The 23,940-nt window shown below is 40.6% G+C and overlaps 1 protein-coding gene across 4 annotated transcripts in view; it reads right to left on the bottom strand.

Moving 5' to 3' along the window:
* Positions 1 to 1,870: 1,870 nt before the first annotated feature.
* The window catches only part of RASSF3 (Ras association domain family member 3), a 181,305-nt gene continuing 159,235 nt past the window's right edge, over positions 1,871 to 23,940 (bottom strand). For all 4 annotated transcript variants that reach the window (XM_083182469.1, XM_083182466.1, XM_083182467.1 and 1 more), the window contains 4 exons: positions 11,636 to 11,743; positions 8,205 to 8,475; positions 6,397 to 6,512; positions 1,871 to 4,190 (listed from right to left, as the gene is read on the bottom strand). In XM_083182469.1, the coding sequence (XP_083038595.1) occupies positions 4,041 to 4,190; positions 6,397 to 6,512; positions 8,205 to 8,475; positions 11,636 to 11,743 (645 nt within the window). In that variant the 3' untranslated portion in view covers positions 1,871 to 4,040. The remainder of the gene's footprint in view (positions 4,191 to 6,396; positions 6,513 to 8,204; positions 8,476 to 11,635; positions 11,744 to 23,940) is intronic.

Here is a 23,940-nt window from a genome sequence, read left to right on the forward strand (position 1 = left end):
GGTCGGATCGGGCACATCGCATCGCATGCGATGCGATGACCCGATTTTTCCATAGGAATCAATGTTAAAATGGACTGAGTCCATTTTAACATGGAATTCAAAGGGAAAAAGGGGTCCTTTTCATACCCCTACTATCCAAGTGGGCATGGAGTTGGATATAAACCTGTGGCGAGCGTAGCGAGCCACCGAGCCCGAAGCGTGGCGAGCGTAGCGAGAGGACACAGAATACCGTCCGCTCGCCACGCTTCGGGCTCGGTGGCTCGCCACAGGTTTATATCCAACTCCATGCCCACTTGGATAGTAGGGGTATGAAAAGGACCCCTTTTTCCCATTGAATTCCATGTTAAAATGGACTCAGTCCATTTTAACATTGATTCCAATGGAAAAATCGGGTCATCGCATCCGATGATCGCATGCGATGCGATGCGATATCGCATCGCATCTGATTGTATGCCTTAACTTAAGGCATACAATCAAAAAATCGGCAGCCCAGATAACTCCCAAGTACCGGATATTGTCCTATATAATCTAGTGGCACCTGAGGTCATGCTCTTGCATCTACTTCATGTGCATCATGGAAAGGCAGGCATGTGCAGAGGACAAGACGGATTTGTTCTGTAAACAAGTGCTGGTACCCATTAAGATGCATGAAAATTGTACAAATATGTTAAACCTGTCCAAAAGGTCACAACTACACTGTCTGCATGTCTCTGATGACAGTTTGTAGATCTGCAAATTGATTTAGTCTAGAGAGCCCTCTGTACCTTTTTAAATAGTTTCTCCTAATTAATGGTATATAGTCAGGATGGGTTGAGGCCGACCTGTGCACAAAACCAAAATGGACACAAGCAGAAAAGTGTTAAGGGGCATAAACACAGGGCGATTTCAGCCCTGTTCACATTTGTTACATAAATTCAAATACAAAATATTGTTAAAAAAAAAAAAAAAAAGATTATATTTCCGATATGAGTCCATCAATCAGAACGGTTACTGAAAAGTAGTAACTATACCCTATCACCTTTATCAAACCATTAGTGCAATATTTGCTCTAACCTCTTTGTAACTATCTACTAACAAATGTATCACTAACATCTGCTATTCAAATGGGACTAATCTGATATATTGAACCAACGGTTTCAACTTCTTTGCATCTATTAACAAATGCAACACTAACCTCCGTTACTTAATGGAACTAATCAGATCCATTTACCATCTGTTCTAACCTTAATACCAAGGATGCACAGCCTATGTGCTGGGAACGAATTTTGGAACTCTCAATTAACCAGGTTTAAATGCATATAATATATGTTGAAGAATAAGTGGTCAGTTTCTTGCCATTATGTGTTTTTGATTCTTGTTCATTTGATCCATTATTTTATTATTTATATTAAAGTCTTTCTTCTATTTCAGAGCAGTGTCTGTTGTTTATGTATGTTTCTATTCTATTCTATCACTAGGATGGAGCCAAGAAATCAGGTGAAAGGTGTCCAAATCGGAGGTGTTTGTCATCTGATCAGATGTGTGTCCCTGCTGCACGTCTGACTTCCGACTCTTTCCCTCCCACCCCCCCCCCCTAGCGGGGAACAGGGTCGCATGTGATACATTACCCGTCAAAGCACCACATGCAACAAGCCTGTCGCCCAGGAAAGTCCCGGGCTACTCTAGGGGGAGAGAAGTCACAGCATTGATGGCCGCCTTAAGAGTTTTCAATAGACCATTTCAATCTTGATCCAAATATCAGATACTCACTAGGTGGCAGTATATCCACACTGTACCTAAACTTCATTCACCAATGTACCTGCACTCTAGATTTTGTTACATTATAATCCATAACTAACACAATTACCAATAAGTAATAACAGTAAAAAAATTAACTGAACCTTTTATACTTTATTTTATTGGAGAGTTATGACAAGTTATGTACGGACCTTGCAAAAACCATCTGTAGTTCTAAGAGTTATTGGTGATGAACGCTACATTCTGCAAATAGTAGGGGAAAAAAATCACAGTACTATAAAAACAGCAATTACAGCTTTTCTAAAAAATAAAATAAAATCAAACTTACCAATTTTAAATAAAAATCTTTTTTTTTTCAAATAAATCATAAATAGTATAAAAAGAACAATTTTATTTAAATTCATCCCAAAATCCAATGTGACTTTCTTGTACCAGCAAACACATATTAAACTCTCTATTGCAATATTGTCCTCATTTTTGTATGTTAGAAGTACTTAAGACCTTCATTTCCGACTCAATAAGCCAATTCCACATATAAACATGTTCAGTTTTATACTACAGAACAAACATTTTCCAGTGCCGATGAATATAAGATGTTCATGTCACAGTGAATCACACACACTGTAGCCACAAAGGGCCGTGGGTAAGACATGCAAATGAGCAAATATAGTAGCAAGTCAGTTCCCCCATATAAGGGTTATAGAAAATAATGTTGTTTAAATAATAAAAAAAAAAAAAAAAAAAGTAAAATCTTGATCACAGAAAAACACATTAAAACAGTAATCTGTCATCAATAATCGTGTGTAGTGCATAAGACATTGTATCAGAATTAGGTCTAAAGTATTGGATATGCCCATTTTATTTATCTAGTTCAAGTAAGAAAAAAAAATTCACAGTTGAGGATTGCATGAAATACCATGTTAGCTTTAGAAATAATAGAGTTCTAGGAAAGGTACAACAAGTTTATACAGAAACTGTTCTTACACTTTCCAAGGCTTTACAATTCCAATTCATTCATATGAACCAATGCTTTTTGTTTCTAATATAACTAGATGGTACTGAACCTAAAGCCTGGCCTATAGGAGTCTGTCCGCCTCCATACTTGTACAGTAATTTAGAATAAGCACCAGATCAACATGCTGGAGAAAGTAAACCATGAAATGCCCAGCTAAGCCAACTCTCTAAATAAATACCATTACGGAATATAAAAAAAACGTATTAAAATGGAGAGAAAAAAAAATGATACAGTAATGCAAAGTAACACCACCTATAGTTTGCTTGTTCTTTGGTTTCCTTATAACATGCAATAACTTTAGACCTAGTAGAAGTGCTGTATTTCTGCAGAACACACTCTCTCTCTATATATATTTATATATTTCATTCACCACTTTATTGCCCAGTTTGTGCTGGAAGATGTCCTAGTCAGTCTACCAGGATCCACAAACCTTTCATGGGGAAAGTCACATCCCCTATCTAGGGCAGTCCTCTAATATGGCTGATTCATACTTACACCATGCTGGCTCATCTTCCAAAATAATCCTTATCTTTTTAGGTGTCTTCCACCTTTTTACTACATACACCAAACCAACAGATCAGTTCTTACTGTGTGCACAATAGCGGAATTCGCTGTTAGATATGTTAAATGTGATGTCTCCTCCAATCACTGTTCCAGAACAGCGTACGTTGCAAACACCACCTTCTTAGCAGCTTAAAATATACCTAACTACGACAGCATTTTGTGCCAACTGCATAGGTGTTTCCTCTTCCACTTTACATTGGGCAACATTGTCATCATACCCCCATCTCATTTCCCTCTGAAAAACACTGGATAGTCCCTCAACCTCTATCTCCTCACTTGCTTTGGTGCCCTGGGCAGAACCCTCTGACGACCTTCATTAATTTTTCTGAATCTTCAGGTGCGGAGTGCCACAATCGGCCCATCCCTTAACAGACATTTGTCGCAAATAAACATTTTCTTTACAACCATTTTTAACCAAAAATGGTTCCCGACAGGTTTACAAACAATAATTACTTACTAGACTTAAAGCTTTAATAACTTACATAAAAAAAATAAAAATCTAAAAATGAACTTGATTTTTGGATTGTCTGCAGCAACAGTAACTTTAAGAGTCCCAGTGAAAGTTCTCAACCACATGGTCTGTTTTTGAGTCCAGGTTATGTCACTACAGACAGACATCTTCTCAGGAACATATCCTTTGCAAGTAAGTCTCCATTGGACAGAGCTGCAAACTTGTGCCACGGCTCCATCATGCTGTAACACAGAGGCCCTCCTCGCCAGGACTCTAGCCAGGTTTGCGCACACCACTCAATGCTTCTTCTAGTTTCTCCTTGTAGGATGCATAACGTCGCTTTAAGCTCTGTAACTGCTCGTCTTCTTCCTTGTCCAAAATACGAAGGAAGTTCTGTAACTCCGGTATAGAGAAGGCTTCCCACTGAAACAAATACACAATTAGCCAAGCTCTAGAAATTTCCATACATAATGAAAAACTCAACAGGTTCCAAAGACACGTGATCAAGGCGATATAAAGAGTACATTGAAAATAAATAACTAGCTCCATATCTCTATCCAAGACTCTCCCTAAACTGGGACACACCGTGGCTGATTCCAAGGGATAAAAGTAAAAAAGGGCAAGCAACTATGCACTTGGGCAAAACCATGTTGAACTGGGAGGGGGGGGGCAGATGTATAACGTACAAATACGGTTAGGTTTGGGAGGAATGAGCTCACAATTAAATTGCTGGCCAGTATTTTTGGGCTATTCACAAAAATCAGCCAGTATTTAGCCTGTATGGAAAAATGTATGTATTGCCACCACCTGAATTGCAGCGTTGTTAATCCAGACTCCCAGGATTGCAAAAAAATGCCCCAGGATTAGCCACCCCACTGCTTTCCCCAATGCTGTGATGTATAGTCACAGGCAGCATGAGAGCAAGCACTCAGCTCTCAGAGACTGCTACTATTGTGCGGTCTTCCTCTACCCTCAATGTTCTCCTGCTGCGTGGCTTACAGGAAGCTAAGCAGGGAGAGCGCATACCATAGACTAAAACCTGTCCTCATGAGGCAAAGAGTATACATGCACACCAATATCACCTTCCTTAATACAATTTGTAAAACCCCATGATTGTTCTGTCTCTGTATTTGGGGTGCAGCCCCTAACAGTCTAAAAAGATTCAAAGACACAATAAGCGCAGTATATGATGATTTATTAATATGTAACTTTAAATAGTATTCATGAATAATTCCCTATTTTACAGTAAGGGAAATAACATAAGATAGCAGTGAAATAGAGGTTAGAAACTATAGAACAGACATTCACACTGTATAGTGCACAAACAGTCAGAATAACTGTACTAAAATAAGTGGTTGAGTGTCAGTCTATTGTCTGAAAAAACATTAAGCCAGTCGTTACTGATTCTGATATAGTCAGGAGACTGTTTAAAAAAAAAAAAAAAATAGTGTCCTAATAATTTTATATCTTTCATTTTAGGAGTCATCAGTTTTTAAGATGTTTTAAACAATATTTGTTGATATTAGTGCATCTACAGCCATCTGGTGGTTATGTATGTCCTAGTAAAATGGTTGTAAAAGCTTCTGAATAATGCTCATGAATAAGAATACTAATTTGATAATCAAAAGCTATTCTTATCCATATTGGATCTGATTATCCTTCCTATGGATTTGTTGTTAATCCCAGACTAAATTTGCTGGGTTATCCAGTACTTGGCACACTTCAATTCTTGAGTGCCTTTGCTGACACCTACTGGTTATATATATAGCACAATTGTAGATGGACTTCTATGTCTAGTGTCCGTTTGTGTGTCTCCAAAACACTGCCATCTGTTGGCAGCGAGTGAAACTACATCTCTTTCTCTCTCACACATGTACAAACACAGAGGCAGTCACCCGGTAGCAGACTAGCTTTCGAAACATTTGCTTTGAGTGTTACTAGTTGTATAATATTCACCATACTGCTTAAATTCAGTGTACTAGTATATGGTCTTTCATGTAGTGAATGGTCTAGTAGCTGGACCACTTTAGTAATATATTTTTTGTCTGACACCTACAGATTCTGTGTTACCACTGGTCAAATGGTTTATTATATAAAGTTTACGACATTATTCAGATTCAATAAACTGGTATATATAAGTTTGGATAGACATAAGTAGCCGATGTTTTATTATATTATTCCACTAATATAATTTGAGAATGATCACACATAAGCCACAGTGGGAGGTGTTATCCACTATTAGATGAAGCCAGTCACTATGAATACCAGCATGCAAACCTCTAACTCAATTTGAAACTGTCGTCACCTTCAGTACTGCCATTTCCATTGTGTTTTGTGCTCATGTTTTGAGACATATCTGATCTACACATACACGGTATATCCTTCTGTACAAATATTGTTAAATCAGAATGACATTTATTGATCATTTTTGTGACACTGCTATATCACACAATGAAAGCCGCAAATGGATTCTGAGACACATTTTTAACACAGCTTTCCTATCTCTTGTACAGGTTTACATGGGTGACCATTATCATTGTGGTTTGGCTGACATGTCAGTGAACTCCGCTATCGGTACTTCCCTTAATACAGTGAGCAGTGAAAAGCAACAGTATTAATCGTTACTCACCATGACATCTCCAGTTTCATGCTCACGTAAAACAAAGCTAAGTGTCTCAAGATTCGGCCCAGCTACCAGTCGGAGATACAGTGGGTGCTCTCTGTCCGACAGCTTGCACATGTACACTGAGGAAGAAAGAAGTTCAATGAAAATCAGCCCTCTTAACACCAGCATTTCATGAAGGCATGGCCTTCTAACCTGTTGTTTCAAAGTACAGAATAAAAAAAAGAAAATGCAATGTACAATGCTGGTCCTATTAATGTACAATGCTCTTCACGGGTGTACCGATATGCTCCAATAAAAAAAAAAAAAAAAACCTTCATTCATTCATTGTCAACTGGGATCTATTAACAGCTTCTTTGCTGAATTGCAGAATTTGTAAAATAGATTTAATGAAAAACAAAAAACAATGTAAAAACCATTATAGCTCCAGCGATCCTGGCCAAGTTCTGTGCTTTGGATCTTTGACCACTATATATATATGAATCAAGAGACATATTGCCAACATCAGCTCCTTGGGACATAATAGTGCAAAAAGCAAGTGTGTCTTATGGTTAAACCCATGACGCTAGAAAGGTCATACAGCTTATAGGGCCTGCCATAGATGATAGACTATGGAGCTGGCCCACTGGATAGGACAGGGGCAGCAATTTGTATAGAAAGGGAAACGGTTACACATGTGACAGATTATTATAGTGTTCACATTAGGAGGTTATAGCAGGGCTAAATACATCCTGCCCAGAATCACAGTACCCTGCTATAAATCCTGCACGGTGCTGTTCCGTTTCCGATCGCTGCCAGTCAACACAAGCTATGCGTGTGTGTGCGCACACACACACACAGATAATCTATTCACATTGCGAGAGTTTTGGGAAGCCCAGCACCACCATGCTGGCACACCTCCAAGAGTGACACACCCCATTTTCATAAGTGCAAAAGGAAAGCCCTCCCCGTATGTCAGCACCCTGCCCTTTTCTGCTGGAAACACTTATATTATATGCTATTAGGTACATGCTCTCGGTTTGAAAAAGACCTAGGATATTATTAAGGACAATAACTGCATTACTGGCTTATTCTTAATAGGTGTAGTAAAATAAATTCACAGAAAATAATAAAAAAAAAAGAGTCAATAGGTCGATCCCATATGGGCAACATAAAAAGATTCTACAGGGTCGAAAGGCCGACAGTGAAAATGTTGATCGGTACAAAGGCACAACAGGGTTAAAACGTTGGCTTGAAAACAAGTTTTGTTTTTGACCAAAATTTTTCCATTTCACACTGATCAGGATTAGTGGAAACTTAGACACTTGCGGACTTGCTTCGGTCAGGTTACTATGTCCAGTCATTGGCTACATGGATGGTACATGAAGCAAAAGTTGAAAAGAAAAAAATCTTATTTCAACTGTTGTCACGTCAACATTTTTAGCATATCGACCATAAGCTACCTTTTACCGGTCAACCTTTTGACCTTGTTGACCTATTGAATGTCTAACTAGACACTAGCTACTGGAACCCATTCTTAATAGAGCATGTTCCTCTATAACTTCTATAAAATGAACGCGTTTGACATTTAGCTTCCTATCTCTAACCCAAAACCCATGTCTGCAAGAGTATATGCCATCTACAGAAACAATACATTAAGCAGCGGTTTCATTATTTATCTCCCTATAGGAAGTGCTAATAAAGCAGCGGTTTTACAAATGCAACAGCAAATGTTACTAGCGATGCATCGACACATCAATCACACCACTGCGAATTGTAATGTATATATACCATACTTTCATACTTTAAGTTCTCTGTTACATTTTGTGGGGTACCTTGATCTTCCTTCTGACAGCGCTTATAAAGTGCAAACTTGGCAGGATTGTCAGCAACCAAGAACTTTTTCAACAAGGCCTCAATGACTTCCCGCACAGTGTTGATGCTGCTGATGTGCAGAATATTTATGCTGCCCTTAGGCATATAGAAGGCAGTATCGTTCCCATTACTGTTGGCATGGCTGTGTGCATTTGTTTGAGTCCTTACAGTGATTGGTCGTCTCAGTTCCATCTGTACTTTGATAAATCCTGTATAGATGCCATTTGAATTCTGTAAAACATACAATAGAATATAAGAAATCTGCCTCTTCACATACCACTTCAGCACAGCAATGTGCTAGAGCTAAGAGCAAAGTAAAAGCAGGAAACAAAAACAATGAACTAATTATGGGTATGTTGATAGGGGAATATTAAAAGTAAAATATTATTCTGTACATGTCAGAACACCAGCTTACTCTGGAAGTCTGCCAGAAGCTGCGCACTATAAACACTGTCGCATTTCCAAAATAAAGCAGTCTCACACCTGAAGGGACTGCTTCAGGACGGACAGGCTGCTCTGTTTGCCATGTATGCTGGTACAATTTCAGGAATGCATTTCTGTCACTATATACATTTTGCAGTATAAATTACACACAGTGCAGCTTCCAGTCAACACACACCAAGACACAATACTGCTGCAAGTTCATAATATGCTGCATTACTATACATTTAAAAGAATATGGGGGAGATTTATCAAATTATAGCCAGAGCTGAAATAAGGGCACTTCGGGGTGTATTCAATGATTTTGGCGAGCTGTGACAGCTCGCAGTCCTGACTGCTCGCTGGCACAGCTCGCAGGGTCAGTATTCAACTGACCCCCTGCATATGCTGTTTCCCAGTTGCTAGGTTTTTGTAGCGAGAGGGAAACTGCGTGTGTGGATGCTAAAAGAGCAAGGCTCGCCGCTAAAAGCAGTGGGCTCCCTGCATTAGCCGAGATTACCCCGGAACATAGAATAGGGTGAGCGGCCAGCGTGGGGGTTAAATGGAGAGAATTGCTTGTGTTCGGCGATCCCCACCATTTAACCCGCTTGCCAGCCGCATTGAATATGGCCCTTAGTGTACGACTGGTCGCGATCAACAACTTTTCCACTTTATCTCTAAAATATTTGAAACAACTATGGGGGAGGAGTTTAAAGTATGAGTATACAAAATGTATGTGTGCTTTTTGTACTTTACATGGATATAGACCTAACATGAGAGCCGGTATCTTTCATTCCTCTTCCCAGCAGTTATGACGTATTCAGTTTTACCATCCAAAAACTAGCTCTCGCTAGCAGAGTCCTGTGCAATGCAAGATCTGTCCATTTATAAAAAAAATAGTATTGTGCGTCCTTATTATGCCACCACCCTGTAGAAGGCTGCAAATACTGTAAAAGGAACAAAATGATCTCTCTGCAGCTATCAATATACATTAATTGTTATTGTGAAATCCCTGCGTTCAAAAACAAAACCAACACGTTTGAAGTGGTACTTTCTATACCGCCACCAGCGTGCAGCTAGTAATAATAACAATCATTTTATGGAATAGAATGCATAATAGGACAGGCAAGGGAATAACAATTTGCTTTATAGCATAGTATGTTTATAGTATATTTTGCTAATGAGCTATTGACAACTAAGTCAGACATTCACATACTGTAAGTCAGGCATGTCCAAACTCTGGCCCCCCAGCTGTTGTGAAACTACACACCCCAGCATGCATTGCAATAGTTTTAGCATTCCCTGATGGCAAAACTGTGGCAAGGCATGATGGGACTTGTAGTTTCACAACAGCTGGAGGGCCATTGTTTGGACATGCCTGCTGTAAGTGATGTATACGTAGAACCTGCATTGTTGAACTTAATGCAGCACTAATACCTCTTTTACATGGCCAGAAATTTCCTGTGTTACTGCACATGAATGTATAGCAACCTGGGATATTGTGCAGGGTAAATGAACAGAGCTGAATTTACCCGGGAATTTCAACCCAGGTAGTGAGCAGGGTTGGGGACACTGAATAAACCCGGCTCAGGGTTCATTGTAAATGGGTAATTTAGGTCGTTTGCAGCAATGAGAAAGCAGATGCTGGTAGAAGCTCTTATCTCCCAATGTTGGCTCAGGACCCACCTCCAGTGTCATCACCCACATGTAGTATTAATACTGCACAACAGACTAGGAAAATCTCTACATTTATCTGGCCAATATTATGCAAAAATAAAATGTATTTCCAAATGCATTACAACTCTAATTAGTGCACCTGAATCTTTTTTTCTCTTTGTGTCACATTTGAATGTTAAGCCAGCTTAAAGCTGACAATTTTTTTTTTTTTTAAATTCAGAGATGCTATACGAGGCATTACACAACGATACATCCGGCTCTACAGTAAAAAAAAAAACATAACTTTTACTACTTAACATGCAAATAAACTTAATGCCACAAAAATGGGTGTCAGTCAAGTGCTAAAAGTCCCCAACAAAACAATAACACCTGCAGTGAATTAAAGAAAAGTTATAGTATTGAAATATTGCCATTAGAACCATGTTTCCCAATAGCATTCTTCAGGGACTTCTAGATAGTGTACCTTTTATGTATTTTAAAAAGGCATCCATCACTAATGACTACATCTGTGCACCAAATCGATCTGGAAAACATGCACTGTTCGAGTTCACGGAGGGGTGCAGTTGGAAAAAATGCTGCTTTATAGATCACAATCCTCAAAATATCTCCACTAATAACAGACGGCATAACAATGGGTCATGTCCCAATAACTGGTATGGTGCTACCATGCATGTGTGGTCTACCAATCGCGTGCACTGATCATTAACAAAGAAACCTATAGGGGCCAATTGTTCTTTCAGAAATGGAGGCACCTAGCAGCTAGTCTCTCCCCTATTGTACCCTCCAAGAAATGGGTGGTTTCAGGGGGATAGCACGCAAATAATATTTGAGAAAGTGTACAGACAGTGAGATATTGTGCAGGAACACACTGTAATCATTATGCTTCAGCTAGGGAAGCAGGACTTAGGAGTGGGAGATTTTGTGTCGATGTGATCATGTAACTCACACCCTATGCTGCATTCTTATCTGGGTAGCCTGGAGAGCGGCATGTGATTATCTTTAGTCTTCCTCACATTCCCCAGAAACTAAAAAGGTCTCCTTTACAGTCCATAGACCTTGTTCTATAATGGATATTTTTAGCTTCTTCAAATCTTACAATTACGTAAACCTTGGAATTGTAACTTCTGACGCAATATTATGCTCAGTATTTAGCAGTGGGAGCTACAAGTATACTAGCCTGCCTAGGGCATCAGTAATCGTTAGTCAGGTCCTAACCAGGTAAAAGCTGTGTCTCCCCCACTGGAGGTTGGTATCATTGACCAAATCAGAAGATTAAAGTTCTCATTACACTTACCAGTGTCATCTTTAATTTGTCAGTGACCTCTGTATTGTAAAGCTGGATCTTCTCTTTGGTTTCTTCCTTACTGAGGTACGACAAAGGATCTCTTTCCTTTTCAACATCCTAACAAAATATAAAAAAAAGAGTGGGATCCTTAGTCAGAGGGAATCTCATTGTACACTGCAATTCACATCAATGTCAAGGAACAAAAGATAATTTAAGTAATATGCCCAGTTTCAATCAGGCAAAGGAATCTCTTTTCTCCCCCTTATGATTCATAAAAACCCTGCTTAGTGGGAGGCTAAAAATACTTATCACCAAAACATAGCAATCGGAAAATGTTCTGTACATTTGGTATATGATGTGCCTTGCTCAGACAATGGCATGATAGAAATAAGCCACTCCAAAAAAAAAAAAAAAAATATTATATTCTATTATAGCCCAGTGTGGGCAATACACACTGGGCAATTTTGAGCTGAAAGCAGCTCGGTTTTGCCATTCGAGCTACTTTGGCTCAAAAAGCTGCCCAGTCTGTATGGCTGCACGCTAGGGTGGACAGAGCTTTCCATAGCATCCTGCTATGGAAAGCAGTCCTCCCCCCATGAAAATCACTTAGATGGGCGACAATTCCTCAAGTGTATATGCACAGCGATTTTCCCCACCATCGCTGTGCATACACGCTGGGCAAAAATGCCCAGTGTGTACAACACAATCTCCTCCTAAATATTGGGGGCTTTAAAACAAACCAATTCATTCACAGTTTGCTTTCTGTGAGGACATGAGCAGGGTCTCTCAACTAACAGTTTATTGAGATATTGCATTACAGATGGTACTATATAGTTGCAGGTACATATTCCTTTCAGCTGGAGCAGCAAAACACTTAGACCGTGGTTCCCAACCTTGGACTTCAAGTACCCCCAACCGTTTAGGTTTTCCATGTCACCCAGCTGGTGCACTGTGTATCACCATCAGTCACATTTTAAAAATCCACAGGTGACCTGGAAAATGTGAACTGTTGAAGGTACTTGAGGACCTGGGTTGCGAACCACTGCACAAAAGTTATACTTATTTACCAAATGCTGCTTGGTTACTGAAATATAAAGTAGTTGGAAATACCATTTCTTATTGCTCCCCTCAATAACACCAATATAAACTACATGTTCAGCATCTATGCTATGCAATCGCAAAGCACTGTTGCAACTCCTCGGAGTTAATTACATACCTGCCTATAAGTGCATCTGCTTATTTTACCCACACATTTTGGGAGTGTTTATAATCATCTCAGGTGAATGAATAGTGCTTTTCCCATGCCTACACCCACACACAAGGGGTTAAAGGAAACTTCAGGTTACACTACAACATTGATCACACAGTGACTGGGTGACCACACCAGCCTAAGGAGGTGGTGGTAGCATGAACAGATATAAACTTGATGCAATCAGCTCACACCTTTCCCTGGGACAATGACTTAATCATAATCTACGCTACAATGTGACTGTTTCATCCTCTAGGACAGTGATTTTCAACCATTTTACCTTGGGGCACACTAAATAAGATTTTAAAATTGCCAAGGCACAGCATGAGATCCCCGCAGGGCAAAACACATTGGCCCCCACAGGAAAAAACCAAACCTATTGGCCCCCCATATAAAAAACAATCACACTGGTCCCCACAGGTAACAAAATAAAATACATTGTGGGCCCTTTAAATGAAAAGAAGAGACCAGTAAATAAGTTGAACTGCTGGTGGCTGTAAACTGGTTTGGGCATCTCTAGATCTGGGGGCACACTTGAGAACTGCTCTAGGACAGTGTTTTTCAACACTAGTGTGCCTTGAGCTGTTCTCAAGTGTGCCCCCACATCTAGAGATGCCCCCACCAGTTCAAATGTTATTTACTGGTCTCTTTTCATGTAAAGGGCCAATGTATTTTATTTTTTATTTTTTTTGTTACCTGTGGGGACTAGTGTCCCCCCCCCCCCCCCCCCCCATGGTGGCCAATGTGTTTTGCCCTGTGGGGATCTTAGGGTGTGCCTTGGCAAATTTAAAGTCTTATTTAGTGTGCCGCAAGGTAAAAAGGTTGGAAATCACTGCTCTAGGAGATGTAGAAAAGAGACAATTGTCTGTCGTCTCATACAAAATTTCTCACTCTCCAGTTACAGCATTATTTCTCTGTTTGCATTACACTTTATAACATGGAACTGTAAAAATCTGCTTGAAGGGCTGGACAGTTTCCAAAACATTTGTTCTGAGACTGCAACTACTCCAGGAGGCCAGCGATATAAATATAACACTACCACTTACCCAAGGCCCATATATAGTCTGAGACTAGGATGTTCTCAGCGCCTTGATTTCAGACAGGCTTGTGTATTGAGAGCTGTGCAGATCTAAATGCAATGGTAATTGTAGGGGATTGGGAACACAACAGTTCACAATATACCAGCCAGGACGCAGAATAATTCTGTATCCAATAACCCAACTGTGCTGGAAATTCAAAGAATTCCCCTCCTATAATCATATTATTTGTGCTGTAATACGCAGCAGTGGCATTTTGGTGGAAGATTCCACTTGCCGGAAGCTGCATGAATTTATATACAAGATTCAAACCTGTGCAATAGGCTAGTGCGCATTTTATAGAGTGAACATGTACTGTAGTAAAAACACATTATAAGCAATTCACATTCTGTACATGTTTAATTATATAATTCTTACCATGTGACGTTCCTATGATAGTACTAACTATATGAAATAGTCAAATTTCCTATAGATAAACACAGCAGGTATTGTGATTTATCCGGCTTAGACTTGCCCACAAATGCCTACATATTGTACCAGATACTTATCAAGTTACAGTAAAACCTTATCGGTGCAAAAAACAGTGTCAAGTAGGGAGGCCAATCCCGGGATCGGCGGGATACCGGGATTTTGGCCTAAAATTGCCGGGATTTGAATCCCGGGATTGAAGCTTCCAATTCCGGGATTAGTAACCCCATTAGTTTTGGTTTAAAGCCGGGCAGCACTGAGCACCAGAATATGGCTCAGACGCTGCCCGGCTGACTGTTTCTTACCCCCGGAGCTGCTGTCGGGAGTTGGGAGGGACTGAGTGCTGTGCTGACAAGCATGGTGGCGCCCAGGCTGCGCAGCGTGAACCCTGACATCACGTCACGCTGTGCAGCCCGGCCGCTGCTCTGCCTGTCAGCACAGCACACTGTCCCAAAGCCGGACAGACGCCCGATGTGCCAACCCCAGCCTTCCGCCCACCCGCCGGAGATAGCCGTCCTGCTGCTGCCCTGTCACCACAACCCCCGCCGCCGTAAGTGACAGTGCGGGGGGCAGCTTTAGGAGAAATTTATATTGTCATCTCATCTGGGGGAGGGGCCGGTTTTTTTTTTTTATTAGGGAGGCCAATCCCGGGATTGTGCATTTTTCAATATCGAATCCCGGGATTGAAAAAATGCCCCGGGATTGGCATCCCTAGTGTCAAGTAATCCCAGGCTCCCCAGACATATCCAGGTCACTGCCAACAAATAAAATGAAAATTACTGCAAGCGTTTAACAGCTAAATTCTTAGGGATCTACCAAACAAAAAAAACATGTTAGAGGTAGAATTTAAGCTACACTTTTCTCTGTACTTTGTGAAGACAGAGAAATCTGCCTGTTCATCTCTCTGTTCTGATACTGCAGCCCACTTTTTACCATTTATTTTGATATCACTACACTATAATACAAACAGTAGCATATTACAATATACTCATTAATATGCTCAGCTCTCCACTAGCTCTCCGGCTGGCTCTCTGATGTCAGAACAGCATTGGACATGACTGATAGAGAGTCCCTGGTCTGGGGCAGATGTGAAAAGAAAGGATGCGAACAGACAAAAATGTAAACACTCTTGACAATAACGGAGACTAAAGCACATGTCTTCAACCTGTGGCCCTCCAGATGTTGTTGAACTACATGTCCCAGCATGCAATGACAGTTTTGGCATGCTCTCATAGGAAAAAATGTGGCAATGCATGTTGGAACATTTAGTTTCACAACATCTGGAGGGCCACAGGTTGAAGACCCATGGACTAAAGTATGTCCACTTTAAAGAGACCCCTTATTCTGTTTACATAAAACAGTATAGTGTAAATTAAATTCTTCATATACCAACTTATGGCCAGATAAAAAGATGTAAGCAAACCTGATGATATTGTGTACTGTGTCTGCGAGGACAGTTACAGTGCCCTCTTAGCCATTAGCAGAAGTGGTGGCAACAGCCAACATTCCAGAAAATCGGCCTGTCTGCCTAATTTTTGGGGCGTGCTTTAAGCTACATTCTAGGATGCAGTATCTCTTGCCCTGGCAGAATGAAAACACAGGCAAGCTGATGTTCATATTGAGCATGGGTGGACAAACTGCTTCTCAAGATCTACCAACAGTTCAGTTTCCAGACCACCTAGCTGGTACACAGGCACTACAAACATGTGGTACAGTCATTCCTAACAGACACATTCTACAGATTCACCGGTAGTCTGGAAAACATGAACGGTTGGTAGATCCCGAAAACCGGGTTGGCGACCCCCGATGTAGATTATCCCATGTACATATTACAGTATAACAAAATCTTTCCCACTGCTAATCAGGTCAGTGTAGCCAGAACACAATTCCTACCTAACAAAAGGTGGCAAATGTAGGTGTATATATATATATATTTACATGAGAATTCAGTTACATTACAAAGCCTTGCTGTATAAGCCATTTTCATGTATAAAATAGCAGCTGAACAGGACACCCAAAGGTTTATACAGTCCAAACGTCACAACATTTATGATTCAAAGGCTTGCCTTTACACTGTTTGGTTTTTACCATGTGCAGTCATAAATGTATTGTTACAAAGGGCTTTCAGTGTTTCTAACAACTTGCTAAACAATTCAACTGAAGCTAATACACTGCCTACAATCACCATACAAAGACCTCCAGTCACTCTGCACTCCAAACCACAGAAGATTGGAGTGAATTGGTTAGGGTACAAAGGGGTGTTACAAGGTAAAGTTAGTACATCAAAAGAGCAAAAACAGAACCAAATAAGCCTTAACATTTGCTTATAGTCCTACCAGGTAACCCCTGGCACTATAGCAAAAGGGTTATGGTATAACCTGTCAACACTGGAAACAAGGTTACCACAAGGAAACGACACCACATGAAAAGGTTTTGACATTCGTAGATGTCAATGCTGGAGTACGGGGACCACCAATTAGCGTACCGATTTACTCGCCATGCTTCAGACCAGGAGCCTCGCTCCACTACCACTGCACTCTGCCATCTACACGGACATGGTAAAGTTTGCCGAGTATGAAAGTGGTCAAATTTGAAAAAAAAATTTGGAAAAAAAAATTTGGAAAAAAAATCAAAAACGCACAGACCATTGATTGTGTAGACCTATTGAACATGTGGACCATACGTATGTCAATCTATTGACTGCAAGTCTAAACATTATCTGTAAGCCAGCCATATTCACTCGCTAGGGTGTTACCAGTGGCACAGGCAGAGTCAGCCATCTCCTGCAGTGCATGCTGTGCTGCTCCACCTCCTTCCTTCACAGATGAGTCTTAGCATACTAGACCTTCTCCAACTGGGAAACACAAGGCTTGGGCCGCATACTCAATGAAGCATGGACCTCTGGTGAGTGAACCCTGTCACTGCTAGGACTGCTCACAATCAAACAACAGTACCTGGGGTGCCTTAAGCCACTTGCTGGGGTGCCTTGGATTAGTGGTCAGGGACAAATTCTAATTTTTTATTGTCAATGTAATATGCAAAACAGTGCCGGTGGCTGCCAATCATAAATTATGTGGACAAACAAAGCAAATCCTGCCCCTCACCACATAATAAAACCTAAGTATGATATATAGAAACAATTAGTTAATGAAAACATTTTTCTAAATTTCTGAAAAAAAAGCGATTGGCCTAGAGATGCTGTGAAACAAAAATTCTCATGTGGTTTTCGAATGCTGAACATCTGGGCCCCTAAAGAGAAAATTTTACCTCCTCTGGCCTACACTGAGATTTAGGAGACTAAATCAAGGGCAACAACATGCAAACAGAATACAGGCAAATACTGGGGTCTTGTAATTCAGTTTTGCAACAGCACAGATCAGGCAATATAAACAACGGATACAGAAGATAACCAAGCGGTGTTTGCACATTAGTAGACAGAACACTGTGTAATTACCTCATTTCTTTAAATTCTCTCTTCCAATATCACTATACCCTAAAAGGTTGTGCTTTAAAACTGGGTGCTATGCCAATGTTAAGACAGACTATCAATTGTATAGGGCTTACAAAAAATAAATAAAGGTATTATCATTATCATGAACCGATCATGCTTGTGGCCATCTCAAAACACAAAAAGGAAGAAAAACACAAAACATTGTTTTCTTTTCATACTGTTAACCAGTAAGATCTAGTCTACATAATGAATAACTGCAGATAGAGTAACATCTGTAGCAGAGCCAAATAAAATAGTTTCCAGCAAAACAAAAAAGGTAAATATGGCACACAGTTTCAAACTGATTAATGTATGATATTTTTAGTTTACAAAATATTTAACCAGAAATCTATTTTCACCTGTCAAAAACTCCCTAAAATCACTGTTGCCTATAGAAACACACACAAACGGCCCCTATAGACTCCCGTTTCATAGAAGGTAGATAACCAAACTGGCAATATAATCAACTCTTCACTATATTACCATTACTTTGGCCTCCACCCCTTAAATCCATTTAAAATTCAAATGTTATTTGTGTGTGGATAACAGCTCGCAATTGAGCAGCTTGTGGTAATTGACAGGTATTACATGTGTGACAGGACATTTGTACATGTGATGGCTGCACACTCTTAACTGGAGAACAGCTGGCATACACACATGGACCTGATCTTTTGCAATACATAACGGGTGCTAAAAAGCATCCCGCGATGTACTGCTTATGGGTCTGATTTTGACTCATTTTATGCTCTGACCGTCCGACCACCGACTCAGATGGGCATAGGACAACACATTGGATCGGATGCCAAACACATCGGATCTGGAACAATTTAACCCCTTTTCTCGCCGTGAACTGTCACAATCGGGTGAAAATGGGAAGGGGGTCCTTAAAAAATGGCTGAATAGAATTTTCAGGAGGTAATGTGTACTAGACACATATATTGCATTCCACAGGGGTCCTCCTGCGAGCTTCAACAATATAGAAAGGATGAAAAAGGACGTTCCTATCTTACAAGGAGCGTTTCTCTTCTCCGATTTTAGGAAGATATGTGCGAAATCACCACAGTGTATCCTTAGTTGTAAATGGGTCAGTGGATAACCTTACATCACACTTCGGGGTAGAGAGGGAGGTACCATACGTCCCTTGTGAGGGATTGGTGTCTCCTCTTCTCCGAACGATAGTAAATTTCACCAAATGTTGAATCACACCTGAGTCCTTTTCTCCTTTTCACATATATCCATATGCCAGTAAACCATATAGGAGCAAAATAGAACCAAATATGGTGCAATAAAATTTCATTTATTTGGTCACAAACATACAGACAAAGGACAATGATAAAAAGATGTTTCTAAGGCCAGATGTAGAATAAATTATATATGGGGATTCAAGCAATTACCAGAAATGGTGGAGAACTTGATGGCACAAAGTTCTTAAACGAGCATCGGAGGTGAGAAAGTCCCGGAAACTTCCTGCCTCAGACGGATATCCACCACAAGGTCCTGGTAACGCGATCCTCAGATGAGTAAGTGACAGCTGTAGTCCTACGCGTTTCAACCGCCTGCTGCGGTCTTTGTCAAGGATAAAGTTACATGCTGTCTATTCCTGTTTAAGAAGGGTGAGTGTCCAATTGAAAACACGCGCTACATCGCGCCAAGTCAGGTTTCCGGTGAGTACACCGGAAGTTGTCATCAGACCATAGCGCCCCACTTCCGTCCGTTTCATCCGACATCTAAACGCCGCACTTCCGGTTTCGTTTTTATGCGCTCCGGAGTGATAGCCGCATTCTGACGGATTTTTCTCCTTCCAAGCTCTGATGGGTCTCTGGGGAGGAGCCACGGGGAGAAGTTGAAATAGGATGGGATGCATGGCGTTGATGTATAAAGTGCGAATAGTGCGGAAAATTTCTTAATTCCATTTTCATATGCGGAATAAAGAAAGGGGACAAAACTAGAATAAATACAATGGAAAGATATATTTAATAAAAAAAATTTCCCATTATGAATAAAAAACATGACCGAATAAAAGTGGCAAAAAATAGGAATAAAAGAATATTTTATAAGAGAATATGTATAAAATTTCTATAAAAACCATTTAATCTCGAAATCTTTATTAAGGCCATTAGGGTATAGGGTGTTGAGATTAAAAATACATTTCATTTCCTCCTTTGCCAGCTGAGAAGCCTTATTTTTCTTTCTCGGGTCATCCTTAATTTCTTTGATTCCCAAGAATCTGACAATGTGGTTCGGATTAGATTGGTGAACAGTTTTAAAACCACTTTTTAATTGAAAATTTTATCACATGTAACACCCCCAATATAGTCTATGCCATTGAGTGTACATGTAACCTTTTTTATATAGGACGTACATCGAGACCCCTCAAGACCCGTATAATGGAACATTTAAACAACATAAGAAAAGGGCTTGAAACACACAGTTTATCCCACCATTTTAAAACTGTTCACCAATCTAATCCGAACCACATTGTCAGATTCTTGGGAATCAAAGAAATTAAGGATGACCCGAGAAAGAAAAATAAGGCATCTCAGCTGGCAAAGGAGGAAATGAAATGTATTTTTAATCTCAACACCCTATACCCTAATGGCCTTAATAAAGATTTCGAGATTAAATGGTTTTTATAGAAATTTTATACATATTCTCTTATAAAATATTCTTTTATTCCTATTTTTTGCCACTTTTATTCGGTCATGTTTTTTATTCATAATGGGAAATTTTTTTTATTATATATATCTTTCCATTGTATTTATTCTAATTTTGTCCCCTTTCTTTATTCCGCATATGAAAATGGAATTAAGAAATTTTCCGCACTATTCGCACTTTATACATCAACGCCATGCATCCCATCCTATTTCAACTTCTCCCCGTGGCTCCTCCCCAGAGACCCATCAGAGCTTGGAAGGAGAAAAATCCGTCAGAATGCGGCTATCACTCCGGAGCGCATAAAAACGAAACCGGAAGTGCGGCGTTTAGATGTCGGATGAAACGGACGGAAGTGGGGCGCTATGGTCTGATGACAACTTCCGGTGTACTCACCGGAAACCTGACTTGGCGCGATGTAGCGCGTGTTTTCAATTGGACACTCACCCTTCTTAAACAGGAATAGACAGCATGTAACTTTATCCTTGACAAAGACCGCAGCAGGCGGTTGAAACGCGTAGGACTACAGCTGTCACTTACTCATCTGAGGATCGCGTTACCAGGACCTTGTGGTGGATATCCGTCTGAGGCAGGAAGTTTCCGGGACTTTCTCACCTCCGATGCTCGTTTGAGAACTTTGTGCCATCAAGTTCTCCACCATTTCTGGTAATTGCTTGAAGCCCCATATATGGTTTATTCTACATCTGGCCTTAGAAACATCTTTTTATCATTGTCCTTTGTCTGTATGTTTGTGACCAAATAAATGAAATTTTATTGCACCATATTTGGTTCTATTTTGCTCCTATATGGTTTACTGGCATATGGATATATGTGAAAAGGAGAAAAGGACTCAGGTGTGATTCAACATTTGGTGAAATTTACTATCGTTCGGAGAAGAGGAGACACCAATCCCTCACAAGGGACGTATGGTACCTCCCTCTCTACCCCGAAGTGTGATGTAAGGTTATCCACTGACCCATTTACAACTAAGGATACACTGTGGTGATTTCGCACATATCTTCCTGAAATCGGAGAAGAGGAACGCTCCTTGTAAGATAGGAACGTCCTTTTTCATCCTTTCTATATTGTTGAAGCTCGCAGGAGGACCCCTGTGGAATGCAATATATGTGTCTAGTACACATTACCTTTTGAATACTCGCCTTTTGTGGTACGGGGTTACCACTAGCATTCCATTTCCACCTGCAGATCTACAGCGCTCTGATTCGGTTCACCGCCCCCCATTTTTTTCTGTAGAATTTTCAGGAGCCACAGGTTTTCAGTGAATGGAAAAAGTTTCACAGTTCCACAAAGGTCACGGCAGACGAAATAAAAAATGGACTACACTAAAAAAAAAAAAAAAAAAATTGCTACCTGAAATATGACAAATCCAGCAGAAGGATAGAATAAATGCCACAGAAAAGGAGAGTAGCACTTAGGAGATATGCTCTGAATATAATAATGGTTCATAAAATTTAGGTCCAGACTCAGGGACTCCTTTAGAGTTAAGGTGCCCATTCACTGGTGTGATTTACAGTTTTCACCCAATTCCGACAGATCGGGCCGAGCAAATCAAGTGAAACCGGGCCAAACAGCATGTGGCGGACATCTGAATCAACCCGATGCACGGTAATATGTGCAGCTGGCAGATGCACATAGCAGGTGCTTTTTAGCACCCACGATCTATTGCATCAGATATGCCTTAAACTCCCCTGGCAGCCCTTTAACATGTGATAAATCATATGAAAACAATTGCACATCAAATCACCAAGTAGGGTGAAGGACTCCCGGGAAAGTTCAAGGGAAATCAGGTCAGACATGTGCCTCAGACAAGTCGGACCAGTGTATGGGGGCCTTTAGGAGCAAATCCAACTAAAGAGGAGAACAATTTACCGCATGGGCAGACTACTGCTTGCATACTGGGAAACAGACTGTGGTACTTGTGTATTTTCACGGCACCTGATATATCGGATGCGATATAGGCCGATATATCGATGTGATCCGAACAGATTTTTGACCTGTTCATAACCCTACTATCCACTGCACATATAGTTGATTTTATATAGTGTAGCGAGCACAGCGTGCCCGAAGCGGATTACTGCGCTCGCCACACTAAATAAAATTATGAACAGGTGAAAAATCGGTTCGGATCGATATATCGGCCGATATCGCATCAGATATAATCGGGCGCCATGAAAATACACAAGTACCCAGACTGTTTTTACATGTAGCACACGTCTTCCCAAATCATAGGCTGTATACCCATTTTATCCAGCATTTCCCCACATACAGTATGGGTATGCCAATTAACTACTTTAAGATGGATTTGTTCCAAACTTTGAATGAGGTCCTCCATGTGTGGCTGGAGCAGGCAGCACTTCCCTGAATACATGTAGATTGAGGAAAACAACAACCCTCACTATATCAATGCTACGCCGATGATACTAATACAGTATCTACCTTTCCTCACCCTCATATACCCAACTGTGTCTCTGATATCTACTCCATACTCCCTACAACAACAGCACCTAACCCTTGGTTTCTGCTGCCTCGATGTTATGTAGAGTGTTATAGCTGCTGGTGGAGCAATGTTTATTTACCATGCACTGCAAGTAATGGTTTTCTTGTTTTGCTCATTTGTTTAATACTTTGTTAGGCGCCGTGGAACCCTAGTGGTGCCATATAAATAAAGGATAATTGCCTGAACAATCTACACTCACTCCCCACTGTACAATTTCCACAGTGCAACCATATATTAGAAATGGAGAAACCGACCCATGTAAAGTTCAGATAAAATTTATTAGTCTGCCTAAACCTTCAATCACTAGGTTGCGGAAGGATACCAGAAATGGGGTGCCGGAGGACTCCCCGACAGTCGGGATTCCGACTGCTAAAAGCCCGACACACGGGCAGTGGATATTCTCCTTCGTGGGAGAAAAAAATAGGTGCGCTGTTTGAGTCCAGGCAGCCGGGCTAATGACTGTCGGGGTGTTATACCACCCCCCCAGATATCTGTATGTGTCATCGGGATGCGTATGCCAGGGCTGACAGAGTGAGCGAGTATTATACACTGTTTGTCTGCTAATAAAGCAGCTAAATCACATTAGTACTTCCAGCAGTTACATGTTTGCAGACAATATTATTATCAGCAAAAGGCAGGTTTCATGCTGTCCTAGTACTCTGTGGTCTGGGAAATTACGCACCAGCATTTTCATAAATAAAAAAGATTTTGGTTTTAACCTCCCCCTCACCATGAGAGGTCTGGTTTGTTTATTGGCAAACTGCAGGAGGGCTGTCTGGGAGGGTGAGCATCAGCACTAGTGTTACCCAAGCAACACTAAAGTTCCTTAATGATGAGTAAATGCAGCGGACTTATACTAGGCATCTTGAAGTTTCCAGTAAGAAACCAATGGCGGAAACC

This window comes from Crinia signifera, chromosome 4 (assembly GCF_055691185.1).
Source record: "Crinia signifera chromosome 4, ASM5569118v1, whole genome shotgun sequence".
Taxonomy (NCBI): Eukaryota; Metazoa; Chordata; class Amphibia; order Anura; family Myobatrachidae; genus Crinia; species Crinia signifera.